Source organism: Haemaphysalis longicornis, unplaced genomic scaffold, assembly GCF_048455015.1.
Source record: "Haemaphysalis longicornis isolate Haplotype H1 unplaced genomic scaffold, Haemaphysalis longicornis Haplotype H1 scaffold_12, whole genome shotgun sequence".
In the NCBI taxonomy this organism is placed as follows: domain Eukaryota; kingdom Metazoa; phylum Arthropoda; class Arachnida; order Ixodida; family Ixodidae; genus Haemaphysalis; species Haemaphysalis longicornis.
Window position 1 is genome coordinate 88,000,252 of NW_027526225.1, and position 24,289 is coordinate 88,024,540.

The following is a 24,289-nucleotide window of genomic DNA, read 5'->3' on the forward strand; positions in this document are numbered from 1 at the left end:
GGAAGTCTTTGAGGGTACGTAGCACAAACGAGCGCTGCATTTTGTGGTCTGCTTGCATGCGTCCCATCATGGATGAGCAGGTGCTTCGATCTCGTCTTGGAAACAGCGCGCGAAGGAGGTTTTATATCGCATCACATTCTTTCCGCCCCTGGTCATCCCCGCTAATTTGTGAGGAATGTATCCTTCACGGCGCGCAGGCTTCTACATCGAGTCGCTTACGTCACGAGCAGTAAGGTGCGGAACGGGGGTCGGGCATTCCTTTCATACCGAAAAACTCCGAGAGCTCGGAACGTCATTGTGGGTGGCCGCTGGTGGCCGACGAGCACCGCTGAAACTCGATTAGAGCGAAGGAACGCATTATTTTCGTGGATTTAGTTTTTTGTAAATCGTCTTCCTTTCTTCCGCAAGGGCGAGGGGCCCGCCGATTGCTTGGCGGCGCTCTCTAATGGCGGCGCCGCGGCGGGCAGAAACAACCGCGGAAATGGCCTCAAACAGGCGTGACAGGAATGCGTTTTCTCTCTATATTGAGAAAGGTCGGGGCACTAGCGGAGCTGACTCGTGCACTGCACCAAGCTTTCCTCACTCACTCTTTGGAGGAGAGAGAAACGAACTGAGTGGGTGGTGCGTGAAGCCGTGACCGTTCATTACCATCCAGCGGAACTTTTGAGCCGCTTTGTATACGCTATAATATCCGTTCAAGTTCACACTCTCTTTAAGGTTCGACGCACTCGCAATGCCTTTTCTCATGTCTCCCCACCCTTCTTCCATCTCACTTTTTAGAGACGAAGGCCCTTAGGGGCTGGGGCTGTTGGCGTCTCCTGTCGTCGTCGTCGTAATCGTCGTCTCATGTAGTCACGGTACTAAAACACCGAGAAACTCGTTCACGCCTTGCGCTAGAACGTAAAGTGTACTAAAAAAACACCGGGACACTCGTTTAAGCCTCGCGCTAGAGAGCATCATGCTTCAAAGACAAATAGACTTTTGCAGCAAAGCTGTATACCTCTACCCTTCAACGGCTTCATCTCCGTGGGCAAAAACGCCAAGGCGCCAAGAATACACTTATACACTGCATGCTTCGCTCCTCCCCATGTTTCAGGTTAGTGGAGATGGCCCGGGATACTTTTTCTTCGAGGATATAAGAAATGAAGCTTGAGCTACGTGTGGTCAGCTTCAATAGCACACAAAGAGACAGCCCTATACAGAAGCGTAATATTTGGGATTTTTTTCTATGTATACACATTTATTCCATTTTATTCGGTGCAGACTCGCAGAAGGGAACAGAGACGTACGTTTCCCCGAGCAGCACTTAATATCAGCAACATCGCTCGCCTCCGGCTTGTCTCGGTTGGACGGCAGAACGAAGTCAAAAGCCCGACTCATGTTCTAACCCTCGTTCTCTGAGTCAGATAAATAGATTTTGGGCCAAAGCCCACTCACTCCCTAAACAAATGTCTTATCAATTAATCAAAGTGTTCGTCCAGGCAACCACTGGGAAGGAAAAAAATGTACCGATGCGATACCCGCGCAGAATCGCTGCTTCTGACTGCTCAGATGAAGAACACACTGTAGAGCGGGGTTCGAACCCTTGCGCGAGGACTCACCCCGCAGCGGTAGCGCGGCCTGGACTCCGGATCCCGCCTGAGGTCCATGAGGGCGAGGTAGCGGTCCCCGCCGCGTCCGCTCTCCCAGTCGCCCAGGCAGAGGAAGCTCACGTCTGCGTGAGGGAAAAATATTTGGGGGGCGTGGTTGATATATACCGACGTCATGAACGAGTGAGCTACAACGCCCTTCTACTTTCTCGACTCTGTGTTTTCTTTGTGTGACAAGCAAGATACAAACACAGCTCCATAAAAAAATCTATATAAATTTCATATAGGACTCATATGACAACAAAACTTGTTGAGCTAGTTGGTTCACGATTACTGTAAAGAATGAAAGGAGCGCTAAGCAGACGAAGACGAAGTAGACATAAAGAACACATACAGGAGTCTGTATAAGCCTGAATGTGTTCTTTCTTCGTGTCTACTTCGTCGTCGTCTGTTTAACGCCCATTTTATTCTTTCGACTCATATGAATTTCTCTAGGGATCCATAAAATTCGTATGGGTCAATACGATATAGACCCATAAGCGGTCAAGCTCGCAATTTATTCCTAATAATAATAATAATAATAATAATAATAATAATAATAATAATAATAATAATAATAATTTATTGGGGGTGTGAGTACAATACAATGCGAGAAACTCATAATAATGCGTGATATTTATCGAAAAGGGGGCTGTGGCCTCTGTCAGGCTTTTGTGGCCTTTAGTACCAGCCTGCCTCGTCGTACTTTTGGGGAAATAATTTTTCTTAATCGTAAGTAAAAACGAAGGGCGACGAATGAGGCAATAGGGGAGTATATACGTTACAATGCGCACTCCACGTTCCAAAAAGCACAGCTTCTACTCGTACGGTGCCGTATTAGCGAGAAACAATGCCTTTTTAAGCAATAATATAAGGGCGGGACCCACCGAAGTCCGGGAAGGAGCACTGTCGGAAGCGCACGGTGAGTCCGTCTCCCCTGGGGCAGTTGCTGAGCTCCGAGGAGTAGGGCTCGGCGCAGCGGAACTCCTCGCCGTTGGCGCTGTACTGGAAGCGGTAGCGGCCGTTGATCGGGCAGAACATCTGGTGCAGGCCCACCGACGACATCGTGCCGCCGGGCATCGCCGTCTCGCTGCCGAGCAGAAGGCCGTTCCGGCCGGCCTTCAGCTGCTCGTCCTGGTGTTTCCCTGCAAGGCAGCAAACTCGCTGCTGACTTTCTTTTTTTTTTCCGACGGTCAATCAATGTCGCGACAGACAGTTAAGAGTACCGCAGTGTAAAACCCGTATGAAACGAGACAGAAAGTCGTAGCCGACGAAATATACAATTTCAAACAAAGTAAACCAATCCTGCTTATTACGACCCGCCGCGGTGGCTCAGTGGCTAAGGCGTTGTGCTGCTGAGCACGAGGACTCGGGTTCGATTCCCGGCCGCGGCGGCCGCTTTTCTGATGGAGGCGAAAAGCAAAAACGCCTGTGTGTACGAGATTTCGGTGCACGTTGAAGATACCCAGGAGGTCAAAATTAATCCGGAGCCCTCCACTACGGTGCGCCTCATAGCCTGCGTTGCGTCGGCGCGTTATACCCTATAATCAATCAATCAATCAATCCTTATTACAAATTCATCGGGTCGGAAAGCTGACTTTGTTATAAGCTACAATTCGTTAAAAGCGTGCATGATTTTCTTTCACTGCAGTGCAGTTAGGAACGTGAAAAAATTTGGAAGAAGTCCATATTTCGAATAAAGCGATATTTTATTAAAACCGAGGTTTACTGTACAGTAAACCACGCTGTGGATTATTTGCACGCTGTGGATAATTCGTGTTACGATTGGCGTTGACCGTTGCCAAGCTTATCTTATTTGATCACGGTAATCTCTAAAAGCAGCTGGTGGTGCAATACCATCACTATGCGTGTGCGTCGTCTTTTATCAAGATCGGGAGGGCTTGGTATATCCCAGAATAGCGTGTGACATTTCGTGAAGAACGCTACGACCATGGCTGAGAAAGTGCAGAACTCACTGTACAAGATGATTTCAGTAAAGCGTCGCTCGGAGACAGCCCGGTCGTCGGGGCAAGTGGCCCGGGCAGCTTCCTCGTTCGTGTAGCACCGGGCCAGGCCTGAAATGGAGGAAAGCCACAAAGACAACCTGAACACCTGCGCATTTACTTCAAGCAATAAAATAATGCACCCCTCCGTCTAACGACGGCGATGGTTGAACGTGAAGCTTTTTCGTGAGGGATTCCTCTGTTGTTGAGAAAACATAAAGCAGGCTTCACCTGTGAAAGAGTATGTTTGAGGCAGAGCACGCTTTACAGGTGGAAGTTGGCTTGCCTGCAGCGGGTTATGAGGTGGACTACAGACGCCATCAGTGAGACGTAGAAAGCTTCGCTTTAAGCTTCAACCGTGTAGGGATGGCGCGTCGGATAAACGCCGGCATCATAAAGCGAGGGACCCAGGTTCGATTCCGACCTCAGGAGTCGATTTTCTTTTGTTATTTCACTTTACCCGCGATCATCATCGTAGTCCGAGAAAGTTGGCTTTCCTGCAGTGGGTTTTGACATGGGCTACAGTCGCCCCAATCGAGACATAGAAAGCTTAGCGTTAATAAAAAAAGAGAAGAAGTTGTACACGCACACACACTCTGACGACTGACAGAGCTTGACCTCGAAAAAGATAACTGTTTCGCGTCAATAGTCACGCTGTGTTGGGGTATTCAACGTCAACGCATACTCTTGAAGCCGCGCTGCCGAAACTTCGTATAAGGCAAAATTTTTGGGTCGTTCACGGAATTCACAATTCATAGTTTCATTTACGTTTCCTAATCTTGGTTACTGAAAAGACTTTCCTTTTACGAACTACGCGCCTTAATTAGGTCGCACATATGCGCTGTTGGCACAACTTTGATGTCTACGCTCTTTTTCACATTATCTGCTTTACCATTGCTGCGGGTCACTCAATCATTCCGGGCATGGAAGTACAGTAATTTCGCGCGTATAACCCGGCCCTGCATATAACCCGCACCCCCACTTTCCGTCGACGAATAAAAAAATATATATCCCCACGTATTGCCCGCATATTTTATATGTAAAAGGATGGACCAAAGCTACTATGCAAGCAACATTACATTTGTTTATGCAAAAAAGAACTTACGTAACTGGGTAACTGATGACTTGCCGGATACATTTTTTTCATGTTAGTATATTCTTGAGCTGTGTGTGCAAAATAAGCACTCTTAATCGTATAACAGTGGTTTAGTCGCTATTACTGCTGCAGGGGCATCACGGCCCAACGCGCATTGCGGTGAAGTTGCGCCAAAGGAAATGCCTCGCATATAATCCGCACCTCACTGAAATTTTCGCATTTTTGGTGTGGGTTATACGCGCGAAAATAGGGTACACACTTCTGATGGGATGCGTGAGTAGAGTTAGCTTACCTTCGGCGTGTATCTGTATCACGTTGGGCGTCTTGAGGGTGAGATGAAAGCACCGCATGCAGTCCTCCGTGCCCGTGCTGCAAAAAAGAAAGAAAACAGCAGTTGGTATTTTTATTAGCCTCTCGTTGGTCGGAAAATTTCGTGTCGTAAACAGAAAACCCAGCCAGGACCCAGCAGTTCTCGCCTAAGACGCCGAGCGCACGCGTCAGGATAATCAGGCATACAGTTCAGTATTCGTTTATGGAAACCACAAAACAAGCATCGAAACTGCATTACGGATGATTAGAAGCCTGTGAGAGTTTAAGGGACCCTGCAACACTTTTGTTTCAAATTTTTTTCGAAATCTGAAATGCCTGCAGAACGTCGAATCCAACACATCCAGGACTTATATTAGGGGGTCGCAAAGTACCTCAGTCAAAAATTACTGCTCTGTGCCCATCAGATAACTTGTAAACTCGCTCGAAAGATTTTTCTCTCTTTCCCCATCTTGGCGTTCTTCCAGCGCTCGTATTATGTCATTACAGCGCTGTAGCAGCTATTGGCTGGCTTTCTTTCAGTTGCAGCAATGAACGCATTCGATAACCACTTTAAGAAGAAAGCCACAAAGGCAAACCAGGAACGGAAGGCGTATCTGCTGCGACGAAGAAATCACACAGTGCCGCTTCGTGCTGGCGACAGCTATAGGTTTTGCGGTGCTTCCAGAAGCGAAGGAAAGAGTGCAATCGTTTATCGGAAGTGCTGCACTCTCTTAAGAACGGTGGATACAGAAGAAGGAAACGTTATCTTTCATGGCATCGCTCAGGAAAGGGGAACACTGCATGCTTTTGGCACTAGCGTAAAGGTGTTTATGTGTAGAAGGTTTTGGCGCAATGAGGCCTAGTAGCTGCGCATGCGCAGTGCAGCGCGCATACCTGTCTTTGAGGATGACGTGGTGTCCCCGTCGGCGGTGGCAGCGCCCCCAGGGCGGGATGGCGTCCACCTCGACGGTGATCTCCGAGTAGGAGACCACCGAACCGCCGTACGCGGCCGTCGCCTGCGTCTGCATCAGGAACGTGCCGTGCAGCTCCACGGGGAAGTAGCACACCGCCGAGGCTGCGATTGCGAAGAGAAAAGGGGGGAAAAGTGAGGGAAAAAAACAGTGAGCGTGCGACATGTTTGTGGGCTCATAGAACACAGAATAAATGTTCGCTATCACATAAGTGCTGTATACGTCGAAGGCAGAGATAGTAAACGGACACAAAGGGAAGCCTACAAAAAAAAAAAGACATTTTTCGAAGATGAGGGACATTTGACTGAGGTACGACGTCTTGCGAAATTTCTCTCTTGATTTTAGCTTTTTATCGTATTCTGTAGCAAGTTGGAAATTAGTGCGAAAAAAGTGTAATCAGTCAAGTGCCGACATCTGTAAATAACCAAGCGCCTCGTTTCTCATAGAATAATTCATTCGCTCTTCATTTTTTACTTCGGTCGTGTTTATGTTCGGATGTTTCCCCTTCGTATTCAGCTATTCTTTAGCATTGTTGTGAGCGCGTGCTTTCAGGCGGCTTGCTTCGCCTTGCCCACCATACACAGTTACGTGCGCGTATGAGCGCACCAACGCGTACGGCCAACACGTGTTCGCACTGTGTTAAAGGATGGGCGCAGGTGCGCGTTCTATGCAAAGCGTGAAAGTTTACAAGTTCCGCAGACGGTCCTCGAGCTTGCTCGACCCTTTCTCAGACGCGTCAGTGCATCCCTCGCTGGGAACGTGCACACCCAATACCGTGTTCACCAAACCACGATGCATCTCAGCCTCACTGCGTTGTCTCTCTTTCTATCCCCCCTCTCTCAGTATTTACAAAAGGACGCAACCCTTGGCCTTCGTCGGGCCATGTTTGCTGGTGATGCAAGCCCTGTTTGTCAAAGGCGCACGTGGCCCCGTTTCGCGAAGTTGTAATAAAAGGGGGCGTCGCTGAAGGGGTGATGTGAGGCCCGAGATGAGGTGCGGATGCGCACGGACTGGGGAGAGAGACGGCGGTGCTGAAAGCTCCGCGCTCTGTCAGCGCTGTGCAAATATACGTGCTCTGCTTGTTGCTCCTCTCTCCCTGGGTTCGGTAGGAACAAAGCACCGAGCGTCGGTGCATTGTAGGCAGGCGCCCTTCATTCGTCCCGTGTGCGGGAACCTGCACCGTTGTCGGACGGAGCCCTCGTCTGCACCGCGCTGGTAAAGTAAAACGATGGCCCGTCGTGTGATGCGCGGTAGTTGTCGCCGGAAAAAAAAGGTGCGAACGCACACAAATACTACAGAGCAAGTAAAAGACCCAGGTGCTCTATCCTCTATCGTTGGAGCCTGTATCGTCAACGCTGTATATATATATATATATATATATATATATATATATATATATATATATATATATATATATATATATATATATAGTCGTGAGGTAGAGTCCTTAGTTGCTGCAGGAATACGCACAAAGTAGAAGTACGCTCTTCGGAGTTTATTTCCAACGTTTCGTCCTGGGACAGGTCTTCCTCAGGAAGACCTGTCTCAGGTCGAAACGTTGGAAATAAAGTCTCCGAAGAGCGTACTTCTACTTTGGCGTATATATATATATATATATATATATATATATATATATATATATATATATATATATATACTTTAGAGAAAATGTACAATTTTGTGAAAGTCAAAGTGAAAAAAAAAGGGTCTATCTCCCCACGAGGGGGACTCGAGTAAATGCGTCGCATAGGGGGTGGGTGTATTGCGTTAACGTTTAGTGTTTGGGGAGTTGGTGGTAGTGAATGCGTTGTATCAGCAGCTTCTTGACGTAGTTTGAATGAGTCAAGGATATAAGGCGCGTTCGTAGCCTTTCATTCTGTGTCGGTTTTGTGGCGCAGTGGGAAGAGCACCATGTACCTCGCGTTCCGCCCACAGGTAGTGAATGCGTTGTATCAGCAGCTTCTTGACGTAGTTTGAATGAGTCAAGGATATAAGGCGCGTTCGTAGCCTTCCATTCTGTGTCGGCTTTGTGGCGCAGTGGGTAGAGCACCATGCACCTTGCGTTCCGCCCGCAGGGTCGTGGGATCGAAACCAGGCGCCGGTAAGTATTATTTTTTATATAGTGTAGGGGGAGGGGTGCGGACCTGTTGTTGAGAGCGAGGAGGGTAGCGTGATGCGGGAGAGGAGGAGTGGGGGAGAGGGCGCACCTGGAACGGCTGTTGCGGACGCCGAGGCACGCCAACGCCGACAACGCCGGGTGACACCGTGAGTTAAAGAAATGCTCTGCATTTAAAACACATTTCTTCTAACGTTTGCCACAGGACATCAAAGGGATGGATGGAAAGCTACATGCTCAAGTTGACATGTGGTTATAGACAGATAGAAAACAGGGAAAAGAAGTGACGGGATGCAGGCGGCTTCATGCACTACAGAAGATACTGCATAGGCCAGTCTCAAGATTATCCTTTGTCTCGCCTCGCTGTCAATATGTCATTCCCTTCCCCCACCCCCCACACCGGCAGGCGTTCCGGTGTCCACCACAAGGTGTGACAAATTACGCCGGCTAGTGTGTTTTTTTTTCCTTTCAATGTTCCTGCAAATAAACTCATTCATTCATTTTAGGCCAGTCCCAGCAAGAAAGTCCAACAGCTGCTCGTACGCAAGTACGAGCAGCTGTTGGATTTTCCACAGGTGAATATTTCCCCGGCTTCCACGGGTTAATATTTCCCATGTGCACATACGGCCAGGCACGAATAAGCGCTCCGTCTCCGTCGAGCGCCGAAACCTGAAGTGCAGCTCAAGGCGGCGGCTCGCAGCCGTAACCTCGTTCCCATGCACGTGGCCAAGAGCGGGGGCGGCCGTTCCCCTTCCTACGCGAATTAACTCGCGCACTGGGCCCCGGAGAAGAGAGCTGCGCATGCGTGCGTGCGTGTGCGCGCTCGCTCCCGCACGCTTTCGGAATCGCCTGTGTAGACGCGTGTACAGGGCGCGTGTTTACGCCGCGCGGGTCTCCGCCGGAATATAATGACCGCCCGAAGAAAAGAAAGATGCGGAAAATGACCGTCCGTGCGTTGTTTCTCCTACATGAGCAGACGCGGGAGAGAGAAAGCGGTGGGGCTAATTGAGTCACCCCCGAGGTAATAACATGCCTTTTGAGTTGTGCCATCAGCAACGGGCGAAGTTGTCGGTTGCGCTTTCTCAAGAGGTGTTCGTATCAAAAGAAGGCAGGTAGCCAAGCACAGATTCGGTTATGGCCGGGCGGAATACTGCGAGGTGTAAATGCGAAGGCCTGCTTTTCTTTTTGAAGCGACGATGGTTCGTGGCCGGGTTAGGATGAGAGAGCTAGATGCTTTCTGTTGTGTGAATTTCCTTTCTGTCTTTTTTTTTTTTTCTGTTGTTTCCTTGGGTTCCCCGTTTTGATGGCACATCCCTTGTTTCGTTGAAAGCCTTTTCCCACGACTAATCAACTCTTGAACGTCTCTACCCTTCGCCGTCGTTCGGGTTACTACAACAACCACCCGCGCAAGTCTGAGAAGTTGAGTTTCATCTGGGACGGTGAGTGAGCTGGTGTTTGTCTGATAGCGTAACTGCGAGTAAGCTTTTTTCTCACGCGTCGCTACAAGTGCTACGAGTTTGTTCCCCCTATTCGAAACCTGTTATAGGGGCACACGAAAACCCTGTTATTCGCGGTAACAAATCGTCCCGTCACGTCAAGGCGATCGTGTCAACGCCGTGCAAAACCGCGATACGCCGCCACGCACCTCTGCTCGTTTCACTGAAAGAAGTTTCGCTTCTACTTTCTTTCTTTCTTTCTTTCTTTTTTTTTTAAGTACCGAAACTGTACACGACCCACCCGGCAACTCTCATTGGCATTGCAAGGTTCACCACCGAAAAGGCAGCCTTTAAAACGCCGACCATTTTTTTCCAGGTCAGGCTCTCCGGAGCTCCAGTTCCCCCGACACCGTACCGAGGCTTCTCTGGGAGTCCAGTCCATCTCTCTCTTTGTTCGCCGCGAGGACACTTTTTTGAATCGCCCGCCATGGACACGCCGAAAGCAAACGACAGACGGACTCTCGCGCGGGCGTCCTTTCAAACAGCGCGCCGCTGCGGCGGCCGAAGAAAAGGCCATTGGCGAAGCCTTTTGTACGGAGTCGGCTCGAAGCCGGGCGCAGCCCTGAGAAATGGCGCACACAGAAGCCCTTCCACGGTGCCTACCCGTGGTCCGCTATCTTTGGCGTTACCCTTTATGCGCGCTCCCGGCGTTCGCGCAGTGCTATCGGGCAATCACTTTTATGGTAAAGCCAGGCCGCCTTGAGAAGCTCCTACCCGAGAGATCGTATTCTCCCTTGCTTGGCGGTTAAGCCAGCTTCTCTTATAGGCAATGCCTGGACTTAGAAGCTTAAGGAAGGAGCAATAACGCGTTCTAATTTCAAACAGCAGCCTACACGGCTTGCGTTTACGTCGGAGGTGATGGTCGCCCTCGACGTGGCTCAGGGATGCGCATCGTACAATGCCTTCCTCTTCTCCCAGCGAGAATGGCCGGTAGAAACAGGACACCGTGGCCGCGCTCGTTACGTGCTTTATGTCTCTAGGCCATATGCGTACAGTACATACAGATATAAGCACCGCGTCGGCCCGCTTGTGTAGCGCTACGTGCACCATATACATATACTGAAAGCTCAAGTTCGTTTTGCTGCGTCGCTCTAGGCAGGCCTCGGTGGAGGAGGGATAAACGTGTCTCTAAAGCAGTCAGCCCCGGGGAAGAGTCCTCATTCCAGGACCCCTTGAGTCCGTCCGGCTTTTCGGGCTCTCTGCACCAGCCAAAGCTGGTCTGCTGATCATCGGTGGTGTTGGTCAGCACCATAAGGTCGCGCCTGCCATATATGATTTGGTAGTGGTGGGGGAGCAACGTCACGGAGAGAAATATGTATAAAAATGACACCCTTACACCCTCTTCTCTGAGAGGTACACAGGTAACAAACACGGACGTTTTCGATTGTTGAACCGCGTACGTCGGCCTCTTCTCTGTGGCTTACTGAACTGCCCGTCGTTCGACACTCCCATGCTGACCCTAACGATGCAAGAGAAATGGTCTCCACGGAATGGTCTCGAATGAACCTGCCACTCGTGCCGAGAACCCCCGTTCGCGTTCATACATACACCCATCCCTCCTCCTGCACCTTCCCAGCGTTCTCCGCGCCCTGGACAACAGCACCCCGTATTTTCCGCGCCCATTCATGGCCACCAGCTCGGGCTCGTGAAAATGCGTGCCCCGCCAGCTGTTGGAGACCTGTCGCTGCGCGCAGGTTTCTGCACTGATCCCTCCCCCTCTTCGTTCAGCTTTGCCTCATTCACCGAACGCGCCGGGGTCAGCCGAGCGTCGCCCCCCTATTTCTCCTGTGCGCGGATTCACGGGGCGAACTCTAGCATTTCGGGAATCGAGACCTGCGAGCGGAGGAAATTTTTCTCAATGAAAACGGGCCCCGTCTCCGTGGGTTTTCGGTCCTGTGAATGAACGTACAGCGTAGTAGAAAGAGGGGAGAAAGAGAGACAGAGGGAGAGAGAAACGAAAGGAATATATCGAAGCATCAGCAGCTGCCGACGTATTGGGCATGAACGCTCGCAGCGGGGGAAGGGGGGGGTGCGGTTTTTAGGTGTTTTTCATTTCGCGGAAATCCCCGGTCCTGCGTATAGGATATCGTGGGGCTCGCATATCTGTGTAGATTTCTCGAGGAGGCGGTGTTTTCTGCGCCCTGTGTGTGGATACGTTTGTTGCGTGCCAACTTTGGCGGGGAGGGCCACGAGGCTTCTTCGCAGTTTCTATTTATAGAATATACTGGGGATTCCAGACTCCCTCCTCTTTACTTTACTTTTGTTTTAGGTTTTTGCTAGTGCTGGCTTTTCTCTCTCTCTCTCTCCCCGAGTAACAAGGAGGCGAGAGAGGACGAAGTTCGGTTTAAAGGGGCCAAAGAAGCGCAGTGAGTGAGTCCGATGGAACTAGCAAACAACGCGACCAGCCTCAGTGAGGTGCGGAGAGCGGATGACGGGAGAGGGCGAAGGAGTAACAGAGAACGGCCCGAGCCCCCGTCTCGGGGCGGTGAAGGGAACCGGCCGATTTCTGGATTCCCGTGGAAAAGAGGCGAAATTCCTGTCTCACGAAACTGGAGAACCGGGCGCCGGGGGCAGCAGAAGTGAAAGCAATACCGCGCGTCCAAGACTTTTTGTTGGTTTGTTTAGAACCTTCTCGCGCTGGGACCTCACGACTCGAGGTTGGTGTGGATAAGTTCGGTACTCGGGCACAGTGTCAGCCATTAGATGAAAATAATGCTTGGTTTGTTTTTCTTTTCTTTTATAGTTTTTCTTATAGCTTGAGCTGCATATTCCGTGTTCATATACCTAGCCTATCCAAAGAAAAAAAATAGAAAAAGAAAACAGGCACATACACCCTTGGCTCAGTTTTGGCCTCTTTCAGCGGTATCATTCCGTTCTTTTCGTCCGTGCATCTCATGAAGGTAGAACGCAGATTCAGCCGTAAGCAAGTCCAAACGCTAAATTATACTTTACTGAGATGATCATGCCAGGGAGATTAGGATAAGCGCTTTATACGGCAATGATTGCAGGGAAGACAACCTCCTTCGAGTTGCTATGAAGCTTCACCGCTACGCTTTTTCTTTTCATTTCATTTATTTCATCCTTAAAGGCCCAAGGGCATTACGTAAGGGAGGGCAAGTGACGGGTACAGTGATATATAAATATAACATAAAAAAGCAAAATAAAGACAACAAACAGAAACCGGAATCGAATATACATAGACAGTAAAAACAACGAAAAACGGGAATGTTGTCCCAAAACCATAAAACATTACATAAGAATTACAAATTTAAGGTACATACAAATCTAAAATCTAAAATCTCAATCACTTTCGCATAGACCACGTTCGCACCACCTTTCGGGAATATATTAGCGAAGTAGTCACGCGAACTTGCCGAAAATTGCTGTTTCGCAGATTTCTCCGCGTCAGCCCGCGTTTGCCTCAAGACGCTGCCCAATCGAGCTTTAGTTTTCTTTTCCACAAGGAAACGTTTGTGCATATGATTTGGCTCTGTATTTTAGAGCTGCAACCAGGCAGGCAACAACCTGTGAACATCTCTTTCGCCACACCATTTGAACATCTCTTCATAGAAGAGGGCGGAGGGAACTAGAGGGAGAGAGAGGCACACCCTCAGATCCCGTGTGTGTGCGAGATATATATATATATATATATATATATATATATATATATATATATATATATATATAGAGAGAGAGAGAGAGAGAGAGAGAGAGAGAGAGAGAGAGAGAGAGCTGCCGTCGTGCACTTGTTTTGCGCTTCGAACCCTCCTCCGCACCGACCACCTGAACACAGAGTGCTGTGCCTCCGGTGTAAACTGGGGCGCCGTTTCCTGTCTTTTGAGAGAAAAAAAGAAATGCGGTGGGAAGGGGAGGGGGGTTCGCAGAAGGAGGTGGTTTGTGGATTTGGGAGTGCGAGCCACGGTCCGGTGTGAGGTGCTTTTTCTTCCTCCCTCCGAACACTGGGTTCGGCCGGAAGTGGCGGGTTTGTGCGCGAGCAAGAAAGACGGATCCGGGAATCTCTGAGGCTGGGCTGGGAGCGGCCCGCTTTCGGTGCCAGTGGCCCTGAACCCGCCGTGACCCTTACGAGGGAGCAGGTCCGCGCACGCCCGGGGACGAAATTGAGGTTTTGTGTGACCGTTGCTTTCCGAGGCTTTCGTCGGTTTTCGTGTGACCCTCAGGAAGTATTCTGCTGGTCGCGTTCAAATTCACGAATCTCACCCTTGATGAGCTGGTGGCATTTATCCCGCGCAAAGAACCCTCGCAACCAGGGGTGTATCTGTTGGTCGGGTTCAAATTCGCGAACCCCAGAGTTGATGAGCAGGTGGTATTTATCCCGCACATTAACCCTCGCAACCAGGGGTGTCTTCATTTGCGCTGCTTGGGAAACTCAGAGAAACGGAATAGGCAACAGCTGACAGGCAGCTATAGCGAGGCTTTAAGTCACTGTGGTCTGTTTTCTATCAACCGTCCCTTTTCGTAATTATTAAAGCGAAAGCTTTCTTAGTGGGACAGATGGAGTCCTGTCAAGAAAAAAAAAAAACAGTGCGTTTTCCTATAGACCGGTTGGTCGATCGAAAGGCTCTGATAAGAAGATCTTTGCACACACAGCGCGCGGGTGAAAACGGGCTGCCATTGTGTCAAAACGGTTACTCGAAAATCGCGACAAAGGAACGGTTCTAGATGAGACGCATCGATCATGAGGAAGCTGCTAAACTAGCTGGTAAACTACGCATCGGTATACATTTAGATCGTTCGTAGATGCGTTTACTTAGTGCACGAAAAATCGTCGCATGGGTTCGTTCGTTCTTTGTTTGCGATTTCGGTCTTTGAAGGTTCGAAGATCGGTTCAGCGAAGGTTGAACGCACCTTTAGCCTTCGCGCTTCTCTCAGCTTTATTTCGGAAGGAATAGTAATTTTTTAGAAGCCTGGCTTCGCTAATCGTTTTAGTCTAAACGTTTCTTGTTTTCGCGGGCTGCTGTTGTTTCGTACAAGTCATCCATGCTGCTTTCGGAGCAGTGCAGAGCGGCTCAACGCTTGACACTGTCGAAGTGACATTGCAATCGACCGATTGTTTCTCGGCACTGCTGCAATTGATTCGCGGGGATTTCGACTCTCCAGGAAAGCTCTTGATCAGAGTCGCTCTATCCGTCTTGCTTGTTTCGTCAAGACGTACTAAAGACGTCAAGTAGCAGTCACATTGTACGACGCAAGACATCTTGAGCATCTCATCAAGACATCTTATAGACGTCGACGAGACGTGCTTTCCAGTCATGCTATGACGACAAGGCTTCGTGAGTATCTCATAAAGACATTTTGTAGACGTGGACGAAACGTATACCTGCTTTCCAGTCATGCTATCACGAAAAGTCATCGTAAGCATCTCATCAAGACATCTTGTAGATGTCGACGGGACGTATAGCGCTGCTTTCCAATCATGCTACGACACAAGACATCTTAAACATCTCATCAAGACAGTTTTTCGACGTCTAAAAGACGCTTTTGCTTCTCACCAGACTCAAACCGCCGACAAGGCGCGGGAATAGGCGATTGTTTGCGATACTACTGCAGTCAGATCTTCGAGCGTGATGAGCGTTTCCTCTCGGCGAGTGAAGATACGATCGGAAGAGGCGAGCGACTACACAGTGACCGCCGGATGAAAGTTCAAGTGCAGCGTTCACCACACAGGCTCGTATCCTATAGCATACGCGAGCTCTTCCTGTCTCCCAACTCATTCCACCCGGAGTACATAGAGAGAGGGGGGAAGGGGCTTGCTTGCAGGAAACATGAATGGCTCTGACAGGTGGACCGAGCTGCGTCGCGGAGTCGTGCTGGGCGATCGGCGATGCCACGTCTTCTCCCATTTAAAGAGCTCCCTCCGGAAATTGGGAAACGGAAAAAATAAGCATCGCGGCGCGCGTAGTAGTAGCGAACTGCCAGCAGCTGACGCGATCGGCTGGGTTCTTTTTCGGAGACGCCGCGGTCTCGAACTGGAAGAAAAGGGGCCCGCTGAAACGTCTTGGCTAGGAAGAAGAAGAAGAAGGGGGGGTGTTGTCACGATGAAAAGAGCGTGCTTTTCGCCCCAGCCGGCGTAAAAGTGTGAGAGGGGGAGGGGGGGTGCACAACGCCGCTGCGGGTTTCCCACGCACGCCCCGCCGAGCGCCCTGTTTGCGTGGCGTACGTGCGTAGCTCTGGTGCATGCGCTGTGAGGCCTGCTTCGCCGGCAACTTCTTCCCCTCTTCAGATTCATTCACAAATCCGAGTCTGTAGTGGCGGCATCGGCCACGGAGGAAACTCGGGGCAGAGGAAAGGGAGAGAGGGGGCAAAACCAATCACGCGTGCGTCGTTGTCTCTCTATCTCTGCTTCCCAGGCAGTGTATATATGAGGGGTGCCGCGGCGAAGTAGGATGCGTGTAATCGTCGTGAGTGTATAGGTGTGTATATTTTTGTAGGTAACATGTTCGTGTAGGATGAAAATTTTATATAGTCGGGCATAAATGGAAATTTGGCTGACCCAATACCGTACCACCGGACTGGTTTGCGACAGGGCGCAACAGGACGCATTGTGTGTGGTAGGACGCGTTGTGGTAGGGCGCATTGTGTGTGGTAGAGAGAAGGCGACGGAGAATACAGGTTATGCGTATAGCTATGCCAGTGTAACCGCTAAGTTATAAAACAACAATGGGAGAAGAACCACCTGAGGTCGGACGGCATTCCGCGGCCAAACGTCCGGAAACGAGTTCGGGGTGGTGCTTACGTCGACGGTGTGGAGACACTTTTTCGGGTACAGGGAAAGCGATGGCAATATGACGGCCCTGCATTTTTTTACGCAGCGACAATGTGACGCGACTGACAAGACAGGTTTCTTCGCCTAGACCACCTAGAAATGCTTACACGTTTTTTTTTTTTTTAGAGTCCGGGGTACCTTCGCAGTTGAGTAATGTTCTGATATGGCTTTTCGAGTACGCTGGCCGGATGACCCTAGCCCCCCAATATTGTGATGGAAAGGGCAGCCGAATTGGGCAATTTCTAGACGACAGAGTTTCCCTGTAAATGCAGCTCATGCCTGCAACGAACTGCCATATAACTACCGTCGTTTTCAAAACCCACCCTCTTTCCCGCCACGAACGACGGAAAATTACACTTCTTCATCACGCTGCAATCAAATACGCTCGTTTCCGAAAAAAGAAAAGAAAACCGACCGTGCACCGGCGCCTGCTTGCTCACTTCTTTTCCCTGTCGTGCTTACAACACGCACTCGGTGCGTGCACGCACACAGCGCGGTGTGAGAAGCGGGTGCTACAGTTACGCACTCGTCCGAGACCGGGAAACCTGTCCGAGGCACCCACCGCACCGGTCTACAACAAAAGGGGGGAGCCGCGCCGGATGAAGTTTGGCGGGAAATATAAAAAGCGAAACAGGTCTCGGCGGTGATAATACGGCACCACCTTCGCGTGCTCTGTTTACTTTATACAGCGCGATTCTAGCGCCGGAGTCTGACCTTGCCCGCCCGCTAGGGGGGGACACAAGTCTCCGCACCACCCGATGAAAACAGCCTAGCGATCCCCGAAGCCGGTGCGTGCAAGTCGAGACAAGCCAAACCAAGTCGGGGCCGTAGCCGTACGGCCGAACTTTTCACCCGTAGTCTAGGGGGGACACGGGAAGAAAAAAAAACGGACGAAATAGAAAGCTTTCAAACGGGGAACGGGGACTGCATAGAAGAGGGCCATGTGCGTACGGTGGGTGGCATGAATGAACATGTTTACTACGATTGAGAGGAAGGGATACTGGAAAGGCGGAGAGCGAGGGTTGAAAGCAGACGACAAAAACGCGGCAAAAATAAAAACAATGACGGAGACAGCGATGGGGAGAATCGAAAACGAAAAGCGAATGAATTTAAAATTTCCGACAAAACAGCGAGAGAGGCGAAGGAGGCTCGTAGGAAGAAGATTGTAAAAGAATCAGACGAAAAATTAAAATCGAAAACAGACGAAACGCAGACAGGCGTACAGCCGGGCACGGAATAGCGGTAGACGGGGGAGGGGGAAGGCGGGTTAAAAAGATTAAGAAAAAAAAAGGGGGGAGGGGGCAAGGGAATCCTCGTTTCCGGTTCCGCTGCCAGCGGAGCAACGTACGGACCGGAAGTGCCTTTGCGAAAAGAGTGGGGTGGGGGGTGCACAGTCGCTGTTTTCAAGGCTGTTTTTGCGTGTCTGCAGCCAGCCGCTCGCCGGCACCACGTTTTACGAGCTGATGACTTTGTACGCGTCTGCTCCCCCCTCCGGTTCATCTGCTCTTATCCGCGAATCCACAACCTTGTCTTCACCCAGCCATCTTCGCCCCTCCTTCCTCGTGAAGACGTGCTTGTCTGTCCTATCCACGACGCATGAGTGGAAAGTGCGATATATGGTACCTTTGGGTCGGATATTTTCCCCGAAAGAAATTACTGGTATCGTTTGCTTGTATCGAAAGTTAGTTGTATGCAATCGAAGTGCCCAAGAACGGTCACAGCACACATCGTTTCACCGCGTTGCGCAACAGGCTCTCGGAGCAGGCAACGCAACTCGGAACAGGCAGCGACGCAGGTTGATTTTTTTTCGTCCACACGGGCGTCTTCTTCGCCGAGCTCGTTCATTAATGCCGGATGCATTACAAGTGTACTAGTTCAATATTTTTTGTGTGCGTGTGTGTGTCCGCGGGTCTTAGCCAGGCCGCCATTACACGCAAATGTTTAAGGACCACATAATTTATTTACTAAATCAGAAATTACTCTAGATCACGTGTTTATATCAGGAAATGGGAGAAAGCGGGAAGTGTGTGTGTGTGTGTGGGGGGGGGGGGGGGGGGGGGGGGCTGCCCAGTTTATATGAAACTGGCTGTATTTGCGGTCTTGTTTGTCTGTGCGGTTGTACGGCACTTGACGTGTTGCCTTGCAAAGCGCGAGACACAAACGCCACCTTCAACGGCCGCGTTTTCAGCTCAAGACTCACTGAATTGCTGCTGGCCTTCTGAATCCATGCGTTCAGCCACCTTAAAATCTTTTCCATTAGGCGCGCTATTGCCGCGTGAGCCTGCGAACGCCATGGCTGCATCCCCGGATATCTCTAACCACACCCGTTTAACTGCTTCGCCAAATAGGTCCTACACTCTTAAAAAAGGTCGTGCCAATAACTAACAGAACACTAACCAGTTACTTGTCACAGTATCCACTAGGTACTTTGTGCTTTTACCAACTGGTCATGCATAACCTAGTAAAAAGCTACGCGTGGCAATGTGGATCGGCTGAATGCGCAGCACGACATAGACACATTCAACACGCACATAGCCCACTTGGTCAACAAATAAATTGAGCAAGAAAACCAACGTGATGCACGAGGAGAGCGAGTATAACTTAATTACTTTAGTCATACATCTGCTCTTCTTGCTTTTATAACCTGTAGCCGAAAGTCCTCTTTTCGAGTTAGCGGGCTTGTCGCAAAAATCAAATATTTTAGCGATAATATTAGAATTATGCATTGTAATGTGAGTATATACAAGTCACCATGTGGATTTGTAAAACCTTTTTCATCATAATTTAGAGTGGAAAAAGTGATGTAGTTATTAAGTCATAGAATTTTTTTTTACTATCAGTGAATGTTAGTATAAAACAAGCAGCAGTTACTAAGTGCACGGTCTAGACTAGTAACGATAGCACTTAGGTTCTATACTATGTGGCAGGACCTACGTACCGTTGTGGGGGTAGGAAAGCTCGTAAGGGGTTAGTAAATACAAGCCGTTACGAACTTTTTACTAGCATTTTTTGTTGTTAAGAGCGTAAGCCAACTATCCCGACCGGTCGGCTGAAGTCTCGCGGTTACACACTGCGAAAAAAAAAAATCACGCATCTCCACAAAGTGAATCATGACGAGTGGGCGAAGCCCTGGGGATCGTTCTTACCGTAAATCACCCGTGGCATTGCCCACTCGCGCATGGAAATGAGTGACAACGCGTGTATACAGTATATACAATTCCAACCCAATCAAATCCAATCCGATACAATTCAATTTAATCTAATCCAAATTCAATCCAATCCAATGCTTCTCGCGCATGCGCAGCACTGTGTACACGGACGCCAAGGGACAAGCCACGGACAAAGCGAGGTCCTAAGGCGCTTCGCCCCTAAAAGAAGTACGATCCATTGCTCTCTAGCCACGGCTGTTGCATGCGTTCGCTGACCCGACGCGGCCGATCTCTCGCCGTGACCCCTGTCGCGCACACCTCAGGAACTTCGCGGCGCCATCCTCATTTTCAAACCGAGAAACTGTTTATTTACTAACCTTTCTTCCCTCCTTTTTTTTTTGTCGTTTCAAATGTGGCGCCGAAAATGTCTCGCGCACGAGTGCGGCGGTTCTCTTTTCATAGAATGAAGAACTCACCCTCCGCCCGCAGACACCAACAGAGCGCCGTTAGTGTATCGTTGGCGGTCGCGTTTTCCCGACCGCCGTGGCGTTGCCCGGCGCGGCTCTCGACGAATCCATTCAAAGCGACGACATCAAAGCCAAGGCGCGTGCGGGCGCCTTGATCATAAGGGGGGAGTGGGGAATGGGGGAGGGGTTGCTATGGGGCAGTGCGCGAGGAGATCGTTTGCGCGTTTTGCGACTCGCTTTCGCGTAAATCTGAGCGCGTTTATGGTCTCTCTCGGCCGTGGTTTTCTTTGTCCGCGTACGCGTGAGCGGATTTTAGGCTGCGATGCGGGAGGGAGTGTTGCCCGTATACTCCCTTCTGGCTGAGCCGCCCGTGATGTAAGCTCTGTGCCGGTGCGACTTCTGAAATCCACCGCAGCGACTGTGTCCGTACGTGACGACAACGGGTGTAGGACATAATGGTCCCGGACAAATGGTCCAGGACAATATGGTCCCGGAAAATATGGTCCCAATGGGAAACCGGGACAAATGGTTCCGGACAATATGGTCCCGTAAAATATGGTCCCAATGGGAAACCCGGACAAGATGGTCCCAAATCTATCCTTCACACTAAACTTTTTTGCACCCTTTTTGACCGAAAAGGGCGTAAAGATCTTGTCCCATGGCGCGCATCTTTAAAGGGGTTTTGGCTAAAAAAATGTGTAAGGATGAAAAAAGGATGTTCTTGCGATCGCCCTTAAAAGGATGTAAGGTGGCTTAACACCCTAAAAAAGGGTGTTAAGTGCTTGTTAAAAGTTGTTAAGTGCTTTGTTGACACCCTTCCCCTCGCCCCCACACTTCAATATACGCTTGATCCTCTTACACTTGAAGAAGTAATCTACTTTTTGACCTAGCGTACTAGTTGTGGGCTAAAATACAAATATTCCATAATGTGAGGTTTGTTTATGCGGGAGCTTTTATGTAATGTGCACGCACGCACAGAGAGAGAGAGAGAGAGAGAGAGAGAGAGAGAGAGAGAGAGAGAGAGAGAGAGAGAGAGAGAGAGAGAGAGAGAGAGAGAGAGAGAGAGAGAGAGAGAGAGAGAGAGAGAGAGAGAGAGAGAGAGAGAGAGAGAGAGAGAGAGAGAGAGAGAGAGAGAGAGAGAGAGAGGCCGGTAATAACTCGACGGTAGGATGAAATAAGAAAATTCGGAGAGGAAGAATGAACTAGACTATCGAAAGTCAGTAACGGCTGGAGTAATCGTCCTGCAGTGAAATTTATATCGAGAAACTGCTCAGAATTAAATGCCGCTCGCATTCACGTTTTACCTGCCCCCAAACAACTCCCCAATCCGCAGGTGTGCCTATACTCGCGCAAACACGGTACAAGGCTAGCGGCCTGCTGCTGTATCAGGAAGGGGGGGAGGTGTGCCCTTTTGTTTGGCGTTTTCTAACGACGCAAACGTGACACGACGGAGGGCGGCGGCGCTGTAAAAGCAACGCTGTTGTGCACGACCTTTCCTCCTCCTCCTTGCTCTGTTCTTTCGCCCCGACGCTCCGGTGTCACCGCTGCAGCAGCAGGGTTCTGTTTCCTCCATCGCAAGGGGAGACCGGTAAGGGGGCCGGCACATACTGGCACGCCGACGCCGCCGTGTACCGTTTGTCCTGCGCTGACTGAATTCCTTTCGCGGTCGAGGAGGAAACGCGAGCGCGCCGGCAGTCGCGCTGGGTCTCCGCGCGAAGCTGCGTGTAGCTCCCTTCTCGATCATGATTTCGGCTCGCCTTTTTGCTATTTTCATGAGCGCGAAAATTCAGGGGAAGTTATATTCGCTACTCGTATGTCACGGTTTATTTTGGTGCCTCTGGCGGAATATTCTGATGCTAATCGGTAAATGAATTGGCCCAGCTTGCACTTGCGGTTCAAGGCTGGAGAAACAGCTGAGCTGGGGGTCGACCTAACTACTTCTTCCGGGTTTGCTTAGCTTTGCTATAATAAGCTAGCCTGTGGCAAGTATTGTTAGGTTTTGCGCTGCTCTTGCTAGACTAGGCTAAGTGTTGAAGGGTGAGGCCAAGTTCAGCCAGATGATACAAGGCCGTTCCGGTCGTTCCCCCACACGGACAGCGGATCCCAGGGAAGAAGCTAGGTCGACCTCAGCTCCGACCTCAGCTCAGCTCAGCACTAGTGCAAGCTGCGCCTTCTTCTTCTTTTTTTTTTTTTCGTTTTAGTAGCCCAATAAACGCGTTTGCCCCCTTGTGCTCACACTCGAGAAGACGCGAAAGCCGGCTTCACTGCTATAATACCCTGTCTGCGGTGGTGCACCCTTTACAAGCGGAGCAGTTATTTTTTTCTTTTTTCTTTTTTTGCCAACGTTACTGGACCAAGCTCAAGCCTAAACAGCTCCGCTGTTAAAAATAATTGAGGAATTTCCTGTTGTGGGGGTTGTCGAACGAATGCTTAGGCAGCCCTTCCTAGGCTTCACTACCACACACGTGCGCTGCTGTGAAGACTTTTTTCCGTGTGCCATATAAGCAGTCTTATACTGAAGCAGGAAAGCCGTTGCGTGTTTTGTAAAATACCTCCAACAAGGGCTCGTTACAGAAACAAATACGTTAGCACCGGAGTGTCTTCCGTTCGTTCGGATGTCCCGTTTACCCTATAGTTTAGGATTTGCCAGGGGTCTGCCTTTCCGCAGTGGCTCAGTGGCTTATGAGTTGCTCTGCTGAGCACGAAGTTTCGGTGTTGATTCATAGCCGCATTTTTGATGGATGCCAAGAAAAAAAACGCCTTCATGTTGATGCTTCAACGCACGTTAAAAAAAAACGAAGGATGTAAACCAATACGCAGCCCTTCACGTATAAGTCGCTCCTCTTAGCCCAGGTTATGGTTTGTAGCGTAAAACCTCAGTTCGAACTCATTTACGTTTAGAGTTCAGCGCTATTCCCCGCAGGCGGCCAGTGAGATCCGAAAAACCATTTGTATAGGATTATTTTTATCTCCTCCTTTCCCATCTTTCCAAGAGGTAAGTGTCCGTAAAAGGCAGCGACGCGTATACCCGGTCGCCGCACGCCGGTCCTTCGAGAATGATTAGACAGTCTCTGTGGGCGCGGGCTCTCAGCTATATAGGGTAAAATCACCTCAATTTACCCCCCGGGAGAGCAACATCACAAAGATCTCTTTCCTCCTACCAAAGGTCCCTTTAATCATGCCTCCGAGCATTCCGCCGCGCGCCACGACCAACCCCGTTTCGTACGCACGAGCGCGTTTAATACGGAGCGCCATTTAAGAGAGGCCGGCCAGATGACGGAACCGAGCGCACGAGAGGCTCATCCGGACGACGCAGCAGATGGTCCCCCGCGCGGTGCGTGTCTTTAAACGCGCGGCGGCCTGCCGAGGCGAGCTTGCTCGCCGCGCGTGCAGTAATATTTACACGGGAGGCGCACGGTACGAAGCTGGGTCACCCGCGTGCCGGCGACGGAAATCGGCGCTCACGTCGCTGCGCGAGCTCGTGCGACTCCGTGGCTCGAGTTGTCGTTACGGCAGACTTTCCGAGCGGCCCCGCGTGCGCCGCTCCGATGGGCTTCGTGTTTGCGCCCGCGCGGTCAACGCGTGAAGACGTTCCGCGAAGCTTCCTCGTCACGTCCGTGTGCTTCGACGTTCGACGCGGATGTGTCTGTGTGTGCCGTGTCGATCGACCGTACGGTATACCTGACGGCGCATGACGCCGCGGTATACCTGGAGAAGAGGGGGCGCTGCTGTCGCGTTTTCGTATGAGTGAACCTTCGGTATAACGAAGTCGCTTGATTCAAAGTCCCTCCATATTCGACTTTTTTTTTTTTTATGGCCCCAAGTGCCGCATTGCAGTGAGCGCAAATCACCGGTTATAACGAATACCGCTTATAACGAAATCGGTTTCCCGTCCCTATGAGGGTTTAGTGCTACGACGCTACCGCTGCGGAGGGCACCAACAGAGAGTTATAGCAGAACGGAAAACCGGTCCCGGTGCGGTACCCGGTAAGCGACCAGCGCTACTGCGCGTGCGCAAAGGAGGAAAAACTGGTTGTGCGCAAGCGCAGGCGTACCGGTTACCGTAACAGGACCGGTTCTCCGCTCTGCTATAACTATCTGATGTCTCGTGCAGATGATTGTTTGATCGCAAAGTGCAAAAGTGTGTCCGCGCGTACGTCACCGACAAAGAACGCTACTCGGGCCGACGCATGATGCGAGTCTTTTGCCGCGAACAGCGGTGAATATAAGGGAAACGCTAAACACGACCTAACAAACGCTCTCACTCGCC

At 50.3% G+C, this 24,289-nt stretch overlaps 1 protein-coding gene across 1 annotated transcript in view; it reads right to left on the reverse strand.

Moving 5' to 3' along the window:
• Window positions 1-24,289, reverse strand: part of LOC144162950 (uncharacterized) — a 105,317-nt gene that overhangs the window by 14,213 nt on the left and 66,815 nt on the right. Inside the window, exons 2-6 of the mRNA XM_077693686.1 lie at window positions 5,931-6,111; window positions 5,020-5,096; window positions 3,605-3,703; window positions 2,516-2,773; window positions 1,602-1,714 (exon numbers count right to left, since the gene is read on the reverse strand). Of these exons, the coding sequence (XP_077549812.1) occupies window positions 1,602-1,714; window positions 2,516-2,773; window positions 3,605-3,703; window positions 5,020-5,096; window positions 5,931-6,111 (728 nt within the window). The remainder of the gene's footprint in view (window positions 1-1,601; window positions 1,715-2,515; window positions 2,774-3,604; window positions 3,704-5,019; window positions 5,097-5,930; window positions 6,112-24,289) is intronic.